At 34.7% G+C, this 12,014-nt stretch overlaps 1 protein-coding gene across 1 annotated transcript in view; it reads right to left on the bottom strand.

Moving 5' to 3' along the window:
* Positions 1-12,014, bottom strand: part of LRP1B (LDL receptor related protein 1B) — a 722,645-nt gene that overhangs the window by 154,746 nt on the left and 555,885 nt on the right. Inside the window, exons 38-41 of the mRNA XM_054070318.1 lie at positions 11,407-11,533; positions 11,100-11,251; positions 10,684-10,808; positions 7,179-7,550 (exon numbers count right to left, since the gene is read on the bottom strand). Coding sequence (XP_053926293.1) covers positions 7,179-7,550; positions 10,684-10,808; positions 11,100-11,251; positions 11,407-11,533 — 776 coding nt within the window. The remainder of the gene's footprint in view (positions 1-7,178; positions 7,551-10,683; positions 10,809-11,099; positions 11,252-11,406; positions 11,534-12,014) is intronic.

Here is a 12,014-nt window from a genome sequence, read left to right as displayed (position 1 = left end):
CCCGTCATGAACACATTTCAGAGTTTCAAAGCAGGAACAGCTGAACAAAGCATGAAATGTGCAGAAATACATATTTCTAGAATAACTAACACAATGTAAAATTAGCAAACTTTATCCACTTACAGCAACAGGTCATAAATTTTACCCCCTAATCATAATATGCAGACGCATTTAGAAGCCAAATATAGTGATAAACCAGACACTTTGCTTTTTGCTTACAGAATTGCAGTTGTAATAAATAATTTTACGTTTTTATTACTTAAATTTTCTAGACTTTAAAACAGCCTCTCACTTTCCCTCCTTTAAACAGTGAAAAATCACTGGACTCATATTCCGACATATGCAATTATAATGAATCCAATACACTTAAGAAATGAAAAGCAACAATATTAAAGTATTTATTTTGAACAGATTAAAAATTTCTTTCCTGGAGAAAAAAAGCTCCAAAACTAAAATGATCTCATACAAAGTACCGAATTTAATGCTCTGTGAGAAAAATGGGAACATAAATGCCTTTTTGACAGTTAAATTGGACCCATTTAGTTTGAAAGAATAGTTGCACACATTGGAACACCTTTAAAAGATTCAGACTGTAAAAAGCCTTACAATACATCACAGTATCTGACACGTTATGTTATCAGTGAAAAGATTTTTGCCTCCAATAGACACTAGCACCTCATGTTCAAAACAGAAGTGTTTTTTCACATAACACTTCCTTTTGTGCTGTGAAAGACGTCACACTGGCAAAACGTCTCAGTGCCATTGTTTACACAGGAGAAAAAACAGCTTATTGAGAGTATCTCATCTTAATACTTTTTCCTTTCTCATTTGCGCTCTTTTCCCTTTCCTCTCTCTTTTTTCCTCCCCTCCTTTAGTTTCTAACTTCTTCATTGGTATTCAGGGTAGTGTTGCACCACTACGCTAAACTTACTTGAACGCTGCATTGTTTTTCTTTAGATACACTGAGACGGGCTTTGGTTAGTGAAGATATTACCTCAAATTCCTACCTGTGACGAGAAATAGGGGATGCACTATTAGCTTAGAAACCGAGACCTAGGTTAAGTCTTCCTTGAATAAACATCAGCTTGGAAACAATTTAGGACAACCAAAGCCAATCTTCAGAAACGCTACGCAGGAGCTTCTTGTTTCCTCCGGCAAAATAGTCATCACCTAGCATGTTATCCACTGTCTAAAGCTAATCTTCATTTGCATTGTTACTGGGATGGACGATAGCTCACACGGATGGTTTATCAGTGAGATGGTGTAAAATGGTCTTCTCTCCACACTCATTGATACAGACTTTTTCAGAGCTCACAATGTCGTGTTCACCAGGGAAGGAAGAAACAAAGCAGATGCTCCTCTGGCACTCTGCTTCTAGGCAGGCTGAGAAGGAAGGATGCTGAACTGAAGAAGGGAAGTTTAGCAGATGGTTTGCAAATTATATGGGATTATTATAGAAGAAAAAAACGTCAATATGAGAAGAGAAAAATCATACGTTCAACCTCTCCGATATCATGTACTTTTGGCTTAATGGGTCAATCTACAGTGGAAATCAGCTTACATGTAGTAGGAAACAAGAAGTTTAGCATACTGTTTTTCATGATTTGAAGACTCCCATTGCTCCATCAAAACCATGAGGAATCTATATTGTGAGTAATATACTATTTTTCATTTCCTCTGAGTCAAACTGAGATCTCTAATTCCGTGTAGGAGAAACCACTATTCAGATCAACACATCATTAAAAATAAAGCTAACTCACCATTTATCAGTTGACGGAACAAACAACAGTCAGTGGGAGATGTGGTATGACAGGAGATGATAATACATTAAAAACCCCATATATCAAATAGATGCTTGCTTCTGTTGAAGCATTTTCAGTCATTTCAATCTACTTCAAAATTACTTGCAGATGGAAGATAAGTCTATTTAGATCTACAAAGATTTGAAGTACTTCATGCATGATTATCATAATGCCTCTGAAATACTATAGAAACTCTTCCAGAAGTTTGGAATAATAGTGGTGTTCTGTTTAGAAGTGAGCAACAACAAAGAAAATAGGAGTTAAATCTCCCCTGGGCTCTCTTTGAGAGAAGAATAGGCCCTATTGTTTCAAATGAAACCGATAACCTGATAAAAGCAATTTTGTACAAGTCGAATTTCCAAGTAACTCTGTACCTTTAACTACTACTGATTTCTGTTCTTTCTTTCTGTATACTGCTCCATTACCTCATTTTAATCCAGGTTTTCAGTAAAAAAAATCTCCCAGAGAGAATGGCAACCATTAGAAGGCTTAGTTTTGGTAGAGAAGAATGGAAATTGTAAAGATTATTCAGAGATAGTCACTGCAATATATTGATTTGAATGCAATGTCACCTTTATGTAAATTTCTTACTTTTTCTAACCTCATTTTGTATTTAATGCTACGTCTTCTTTCAATTATCTCAAAAGCCTGAAGTCTTTCAGGGGCTAAAATTAAATCAAAAACTACTTCCAAAGTGCAAATAACCTCTCTGGATCTTGTCTAGAAAGCATGATTTGATTTGTTGAGGTACTGGTTCTCACAATCTAAGCTCCAGAAATGAAAAATTACTTCTTTTTTGCAGAGTGAAGCCTGTGTGATTCCTCAGACTGGAAGAAAAGAGAAAGAGTACATAAAGCATGAATCCCTGTGACTGTGTTTTATTTTACAAAGGACTACCATTGACAAGGAAAAATGGGAACATCATTGATTTTCTCACATGTTTTGCTTTAACAAGTTCATGAAGACTTCATAACACAACAGGATACAAAGGTACTTATTGGTATAGATAGTTTAGGGTCCAGGTTAGAAGCGAATCACTCCAACCAGTGTAAAGTGAAAGGCTCATCTTCACAAGTAAAAAGTGGAAATTAGTGGGTGGGTGGGACCACACAGTAAGTATCTGCTCTCTCTATTGTAGTCTGATACTTCCAAAAGTGCGCACTTACGGAAAAAAAAAAAGACTAAAATAAAACCTTTTACACTCTTTTTGGAAGAAAAGACTGACATCAAAATGTGATACAGATGGTAGTCAGATCACAACACATTCAAAACAGGTATTGCTGCATTGATAAGTTAATTTTCAAAACGTCTGCTGACCGGATTAAGGTGTACATGATGTTAGAGCAATAAAGTAATAAATGATACTGAACAGTTAGCTAACTCATCACCCAAAAGAATATTTGTGGGAAATCACAGCCAAGAACAAGGTAAATTTTAAAAAACTGTCAATCAAGAACGCTTATCCCCATGAAGTTACTCACAAAAACACTGAAGAAAATGTCCCCACTGACTGACCTAAGGAAATAATGCACATTTCGTCAGCAGAGCTCAGAGACTGGAAAGAAACCACTCCAAAATCCTCTGTTGCACAAAAAATACACATGCTAGGGTATGGCATACCATGCATATGCAACAGTTTTTTTCATGTTGTTATAGTTTCTTCCTGCTGAACACAGAACCCTATCAGGTACTGGGGTCCAGGTGAGTTTTGAATCTGTTTTTAGTGAACTGGAACAAGTTAAATAAAGTTGTTTATATGCTGTAAATCTACTTACTCTGCCTGAGCCGAAAATGTGTTAGCTAATGGGTTGTTTATGAGTTGCAAATCTGTTCAGTGAGGTGAAAATTTGTCAGATAATGGGTTGTTTATGAATTCTAAATCAATATTCAGTGAGTTGGAACTATGTTAGATAATAGCTTGCGTATGGGTTGTAAATCTGTTTTCAGTGAACTGGAAACATGTTAGATAATGGGTTGTTTCTGGGTAGTAAATCTGTTCTCAGTGAGCTAAAAACATATTAGATAATAGGTTGCTCGTGAGTTGTAAATCTGTTCTTAGTGAACTGAAAATCTGCTTAATAAAAGGCTCTTTACATGTCTTAACTCTGTGTTTAGTGTGCAGAAAAGTTCATGAATGTGTTAGATGGGAGTGGCAAATCTGATCTCAGCGAGGTAGAAATCCATCAGGTAATGGATTCTTTATAAGCAAATATACATTCAGTGAATTAAAAGTCTAGGACAATACTGTCTTGTATGTAATGTATTCTATTTACTCTATTTGAGTGAGATACTGAGTAAAGGTTTCCATGATTTGTAGACTTAATGAGGCAGAAAAAAGGTATAGGGTCGTTAGAACCAAGCTAGATATATATTTTTTTTTTTTTAAAAAAAAGTAAAGTAAAATTAAAACTTATTACAGACATACTAATAATTTTGGAGTAAAAAAATAGAAAAAAAAATAATGACAGACTGTATTTTTAATCCTGCAATGCAACATTACTAATAAAATCTTCCAGCTGGATTTCATTTATCAGTTTCTAATCACACAAAGTTACGATAGAAATCAGAGAAATTTAGAATCTTTTGTCGTCCAGTGAGTGGAATCACTGCTGTCAATCAGTCCTACCACTGCTTTCCTCTTATAGGTGTCACTGTTGGTCAAATACTTCCATGTCATAAACTGTTCTCTGTTTACAGTGAGAGGAAACCACGCACAGACTGTAGAAAGGATGTGTAGTACAAAAATAGCAGCTGAAAATGAATGACTCAACATGAAGAGAAGGGTTTTAAACCGCATGAAAGAGAATAATAAACTAACATATGCTGTGATGTGATATCCTTTTTCATTTACAATGAAAACACAACTGAAACTTTTCAAGAAAACAAACACCACCGTTCACAAGCACATCCTAAGCATATACAGTATTTTTTTTTTTGCAAGGACAGTAACTCAACTGACATTCAATTATTCAGAGTGCTGACTCTGCTAATGAAAAATGAAATTGGCCGTATTAAGATTACAAGTAGAAACACTTTCTAACAATTTCTTAAAACTATAATTCTCAGCTATGCTTTACAGAATGTCTTTAGCTTTTGTACAACCTATTATAAAGTAATGAGGAAGACTTTATTGTTCTTTAAAAAGACCCAATTTGTGTCTTCACTGGATTTAATCAGTATTTCTATCTCCTCTTGTCTCTTTCAAATATAAAAATTTCCAGTGGCTTTTCACTAATACATTTAATCTCATCCTCCTACACCAGTGTTAAAATAGTGCTTGTATGTCACTACTACACATTTCTGTGAGACGTGTGTCTCTTGTAGGTTAACTTCAAGTCTGAATCCCTAGGTTTTCATGCTGTCCTGGGAGTAAAGAGACCATCACAGAATCACAGAATCACAAGGTTGGAAAGGACCCACTGGATCATCGAGTCCAACCATTCCTAACACTCCCTAAACCATGTCCCTCAGCACTTCATCCACCCGTTCCTTAAACACCTCCAGGGAAGGCGACTCGACCCCCTCCCTGGGCAGCCTCTGCCAGTGCCCAATGACTCTTTCTGTGAAGAATTTTTTTCTGATATCTAGGATGTAGAATCATAGAATGATCTGAGCCGGAAGGGACCTCAAAGCGCATCCAGTTCCACCCCTGCCATGGGCAGGGACACCCCCCACCGGATCAAGGGCTCCAGCCCCATCCATCCTGGCCTGGAATCCCCCCAGGGATGGGGCAGCCATCACTGCCCTGGGCAGCCCGGGCCAGGGCCTCCCCACCCCCACAGCAAAACATTTCTTTCTAAGATCTCATCTCAATTTCATTTCTCCACTGTATCTTGATATAGATATCATTAATTCCTCTAAAGTATGCACATTTAAAAAAAAAAAACTTAAAGGAAAAAAGGAGGGCTTGTATCATATTTGACAAAATGCTTTTCCATTCCTTCATGCCAACAGTTTTCATGACCAGCAATACCCTCCCAGAACCACAGCACAGAGATACAATTACGCAATGTTCATCATAGAATAATATTTTGTCAGTTTGCAGCTGTTTAGCCACTTTCTTTTCTAAAGCAATTTCCATTAACGTGCAACAGCAAAAGGCAAAATGTTCCACATCAAACGTACTTCCATTTTTCCTAATCACTTCCTTTGGTCTTGTTATTAAACTGTTTGACCCAAACAAACAGCTAAATATAACAATGCCATAGGCAATATAATGACATGAGAAATGCAGATGAGAATTACCCAGAACGTAACGAGAAAAAAGCTATACAACACTTCAGACATTTTGGAGAACAGTTACTGAAATGAACTGCAGCCTCCCAAAAAAGCATAAAGTACTCAAAAATGACAAGGAAGAGACGAAAAACAGTATGCAAACACATCTGATAACTGACTAAAAACCTAAGGAGGTTTATTGCATATTTTAGAACAACTGGAACAGAAATGAAAGGCATCAGATGTTTTTAGAATTCAGATTTTTGTAGCATAATTTTTTTGATGTTTAGCACTAAGAATGTATTTCAAACACACCTTCGTTCAGATTTTCCTCGAATTCTAATTTTCCCCTGATAACTTTTGGCATACACCTTGTATTAAAGTTAGACTTCGTTGATAAGATTCTACTGAGGCCTCAGCTGCAAGATATGTTTTGTGTCTTGCCCTGAAGAATTCGGTGATGATATTGGCAGCAATTCCATGATAGCAATGCCAGGCTTCAAGAATCCAGAGGCTGTAAAAATATTAAGGTTCATACAACTCCCACTACTGGAATGGTGAATGAAGGCATAGTAAACACTCAGAGCAGCTACTACGCCTCTACTAAAACCATACAGTTTTATAGGTTGGAATTTGCCTTCTATTGTCACTGAGAGTGCATTACTTTTCTTGGGCTCACTACAAGAAGGGTGAGTCAACTGGACACACTGATCGGAGTCCTAATATTTTATACTGTGATATAGTTATGTTGGCAGAGATATCTTATAGTACTTTACCCGGCTAAATAGAAAAATAAACAACCAACAGCTTCACAGGGTAAGGGAACTTCTTTCATTTCCAGGCATTGCACAGCGATGTTTCATTTGAACAGTAAAAATCTCCTTAAAATCACAGCAATTCAAATTAAGCTCTGTCACGATCACTTTTGTTTTCTACTAATATGCTTCACTCATCGTAAGATTGCTACAAAATAAATTGTTTTGAAGTTGTAATTCTAAAGATAATGTTAAAATGTATCCTATAGGATAAATTGAAATATTTGTGTTATATTCCTAAGTATGGTAAAACTTTATAAAACAAAAAATGTCTGTACAATCAAGCAGTTATCAATAAAGTTCATTGAAATAAAATGCGTATTAAGGGAAATATTTTACTTACTTTCAATTAGCACTTTTCTGTCAGCCCAGTTGTCTTTAATAACTTGTATATTTCCATAGTGTGCATCACTGAAGAATATGCGATTCGTACCTCTTCCTTTCAGACTGTAGTCAAAAGCAAGAGCTATCACATTTTTGAAGTACTCTGAATTTTCATATGGCCTTACTGGTGAATTTAAGTTGGTTTCATCTGAAAGGTGTATACTTTTTAAGATTGTCCTTCCTGAGTACAACAGGTAACCTTCGTGTCTCAAGCAAGTAATTCCATCTTCTGCCAGATAGCCATGTGCGCAAGCACACGTCCTCTGAGCGCTTCCTCGATAAAGGCAAAGTTGATGACATCCACCATTATTCTTAGCACAAACATTAGTACCTGTAAAAAAAACCCAAACAAACTATCTTTTATAACACTACACTCAGGTAACTTAAAACAAAATGTAATTTGATGTATTCTAAGCATACTTCTCTTAAAAGTTTCTACGATATTCACAACTAAAACAAAGGCCAAAATAGGAAAGAGTGCGAGATAATTTTTTGTAAGACCAAGACAATTTTAAAGCATAGCACTAATGAGCAAATATAAGTAGCATCCTTTCCAATTCACAAGAACATATATTTTATTAACAGAAAACTATAAAATAGGTTTTTCCTCCATAACCACCTGAAGACTTAAGAGACGGTTTCAAGTGCTTTGAAAGTTGTTGGGTTTTTTATTGTTTTTTTTTGTTGCTTTTTTTTTAAACACCTGTTAATGGCAAAAAGTCAAATTTAGATATCGTGAGAATACAGTACTAGTTTTAGGTAACTTCTACCAAAATGAAAACATATATCTTGACAGGTACAAACTTATGTCAATTGACTTCTCTGTTTATTTTTAATAAAGATTTTTTCCTAACATTTTGTTCTAATTTGCTTTAAAACCTGACTTTAAAAGCTTGCTCCCTGACAAATGCATACCATTAAGAAATCATCATGAAATTAGTGACGTCAATGACTTAAACTACACTTATTGCAAGCAATATTTAAAATTACTGTAAATGCCAATAATTAGGAGCTATTTTTCTTCGTCTTTTTTTTTGACTATGTATGAATTATTATTATAGTTAGTTTAGATAATTTCGTTTCTGACAGCAATTTCTGGATAAGAACTCAGCTCTTTCAATAGAGACACTTCCCCAATTCTGAAAGTTTTCCACAGGCGAAGGAGAAGAAAACAATTTAAAAAGCCTATTTTCAGGTAGAACACCATAATAAACGTTGAGGAATATGTAGTGTCTGAAAGTACTGTTGATTGTCTTTCCTAACTTCTACATTTCAAGTGAAGATACTTTTAAGAAAAAAATAATAGATATCAGATATTAACTCGCACGTAAAATTAGAAACGCCGAGTTTTGTGTTCCTAGGAAAAACTGTGAGACATATTCCTCTACAGTGATATAAAAACATTTGGAAATTTACCTGTATACATTTTTACCTTTTTTTTTTTGATAGATTATTTTAAAGTTTTATTAGGCTAGAAAAGTTAATATCTGTTTGGAAGGATGAGAGGTTGAGAAAAAAAAAAGGAGGAGAGAGCCTTAAGATTCTAAAATCTCTCTCTGAAAACTTTAGTGCTTCCACAGTTCACCAGCTGCAAATATCTTTAAAAGTGGCCAATTCTGGAATGAGTGTAGTCAGGGTATATCTTTGCATCTGTGAAAAATACACTCAAGGACAGGAATCTGGTTTTGAGTTATACTGCAATTACACTTTCTGACTGGATCACCAGAAAGGGTAAAACAGGTGTTTGAAAAAAAACTATTAAACACAATCAGCACAGGCTGTACTTTTGGTTTTTTTCTTTTTTTTCTGGGGTTCTTTTTTGTTTGGGGTTTTTGTTTGTTTGCTTTTCTTGTTTTAATAACAGAAGGTCAGAAAGCTGACTAATTACAGCTAATTACATTTTTTTTTAAACCATTTTAACTACTTCTAGTTCAATGAACTTAAAAAATATATATAAAATAGTGTGATATAGAAAAACATTCCAAAAACATTTTTCACCTGCTTTTTCCCTTTTGTCCTCCTGGCTCACTGACAGCCCCTCCCAAAGACATTAACCATTTGTTCCCTAGTAAAATTTGAAAAACGTATTAAAAAACCATTCAGTTATCTTTTTCAAACTAACAGCAAAAGATTTTAAGCCTCAGTAACCATTTCTCCTATTTCTAATGCGATCAAGTCTTTAAAGCTATCAAGAAAAAATACTACACATAAAGAAGCTTTTCAATCCAATTGTTCTATTTTCCTAACTCAATATTATAAAGCAGCCCTTCCAAGCAAGCAGACATTAACTATTTCTAGCCTAGTTAAAAGAAACAATATTTTTTGTGTGGATTTTTTTTTTATCCACAAAATATGAAGTGCACAATGCTCTGAAATTACATGCAGAAATTCTTAGTAAAATTAATATGCACGTTTGCAAGGTAATTTTTTCCTGAAAGTAATTAAAATTCACTTGGAAAAAAAAAAGACAAGACAGTTTTTCTTAATAATTGTTAAATATACTTTCTTTCAAAATATAGATTTATTTTACATGCCATATTTAAAGCAGTTATTTAGGAAAGTTGTATATAAAATAAACAGGATCTTTGGGTATGTAATGCTGTGATTAAATCAACTTTTGAGAGTTACCAACACCCAAGATATATTACAGTAAATTTTTTTTTTCCCTTTTCATTTTCTGAATACATTTATAGAAAATTTTGTCTGGCTGGCCTCTTATCAGGTTTTTCTGAGGAAATCTGCATAATTTTTTTTTGTAGATTTGTATCCACGTTTCAAAACTAGAACTTTAGGAGGAAAAAGTTAGCTAAAAGCAAAATTCTTCTCAGTCAGGTAGTGGAGAATAAAATTTAACCATCGGTACCATAAATCACTGAGCGTATATGCTAAATTTTGTCTCTTGAATTCGCTAAACAAATTGAATATAAACAAAACTCATATTTAGAGGGTCACTTCCAATACAAAAAAGAAAAAAAAAACCAAACCAAAAAACCAAAAAAAAAGTAAGACTCAATTTCAAGTAATTTCAGGAAATAAATATTTGAGACAGAGGCTGGGACATTTGTAGCTGTGAAAAAATCTCTTGCTTGTTTTCCAGTAGAAATCTGAGACTACCTGAGATTACTGCTCTATAAAGCACAGTTAAGGTGTCTCTCATTCTAAAGACACGGCTTTGTTCGGCTTTTTTTTAGAAAAAAAATAAGAAAAACAACCAAAAACCACCAAACCTGGAATGATAGGAAGTGTTTTTGTTTTAGATTTTCTCATTAAAACACTCAGAAGAATTTTAGTAGAATTTGTGCTTTATGATTTCTTTAGTACATTAATTTTATCTTAAAAAAATACTTCAAGAGTAAAAAATGGAGATAAAATCAGTGATTACTTAACTTTTGGTATGCTTTAATATACATAAAAAGTAGCAGGTGATATTAAAACAATTAATAGCATCCTTAAGAACAGCCAACCTTTCTCTCGTGCTCTATTAAAGACTTTCACTTCCTTCAGGTTTATTCCAAGGCCAGTCCTCATGGTCACAGCATCCGTGGCCTCATTCTTGTGGCCTCTTCTAATAGAGCCATTTGCATGTGCTCTGCCAAAAAAGTTGAAGATGTCTCATCAACAATCCTCAACTAATTTACACCAAACAAATGACTGAAGGGCAGTGGAAAGTTCACCTAAGAGAAAGTGGAGAAACCTGTTCTCATCTATGACACTGATATGCTTAAGCTTTCAGCATCAGAAATGCCCTTTCTTTGCAAATTACATAGCTTTCTGCGATCCCTTTCGTGACCTCGCTAAGGAATGGCTAATCCTACAAAGGTGAAGCACGTGGCACTGAAATAGCATTTTGAGACTTGAATACTTATGAAAAATAAATTACCTGTCAGACCAGTAGATGTAAGCTCCAAACACCGCGACTGAAAACATATCCACATTGCTCCCTGACAGCACAATCTCCCGATTCCCTCCACTCTCAAGGTCAATTCTTTCTATCTTGTCGGTACGAGCATCACACCAATATAATTTATTTTCCTAAAGATTAATTTTAAAGGAAACATCAACAGTCTTGTCCAAGTATTTAATTAAGATTTATTAAGATTACATCAAAGCGGAAGACCAGCTGGCTTTAGTGAAACATAATGAATACTGTACATTTTAATATACACTAAAAAGACAGAGAAACCAACCTCATAGTCGATGGAAATCCCATTAGGCCACGCAATCCCCACGCTCACAAGCACAACCTTCTCAGACCCATCTAAGTGTGCCTTGCCTATGCAAGGGCTCTGTCCCCACTCGGTCCAGAACAAATACCTAAGAGGGTGGAAAGATTACCAATTAAGTCATATTTTTTAGCTCTGATTTTTATGCTAATACTGTACTTCAATCACAAACAAAATGCAAATAGGTATTAAAAAAAAAAACCACAATAAGGCTCATATCTCTAAAAATCATAGTACTTCTTTCATAGAACAACCTTGAGAGATTTTTTTGCAGATCACATATATGAAGTAATTCTTAACAACTGTAATCAATCAGTCAATATGCAATTCTATTCCTTAAAGAATTCATCTTTATGCTTGGGAAAATAAAAGCAGATTAGAAAAGGAAAATAATAGAACTTAAGCTCTCAAATCTAATTACTAACAAATGTGATAATACAAGAAATGCATGTCTAACTTGGAAATATCCTAAATATGAGGAGCACTGTGTGAAATAGTAGAGCAAAGAGATTTTGCGTAGGAAGGAAATATTTTTCCTATTCTCTCTAAGGCCCATGGGAAGAATCTGCATC

This window comes from Cuculus canorus, chromosome 6 (assembly GCF_017976375.1).
Source record: "Cuculus canorus isolate bCucCan1 chromosome 6, bCucCan1.pri, whole genome shotgun sequence".
Classification (NCBI taxonomy): domain Eukaryota; kingdom Metazoa; phylum Chordata; class Aves; order Cuculiformes; family Cuculidae; genus Cuculus; species Cuculus canorus.
Note: the sequence above shows the minus strand (reverse complement) of the source record. Positions and strands in the feature narration are given on the sequence as shown.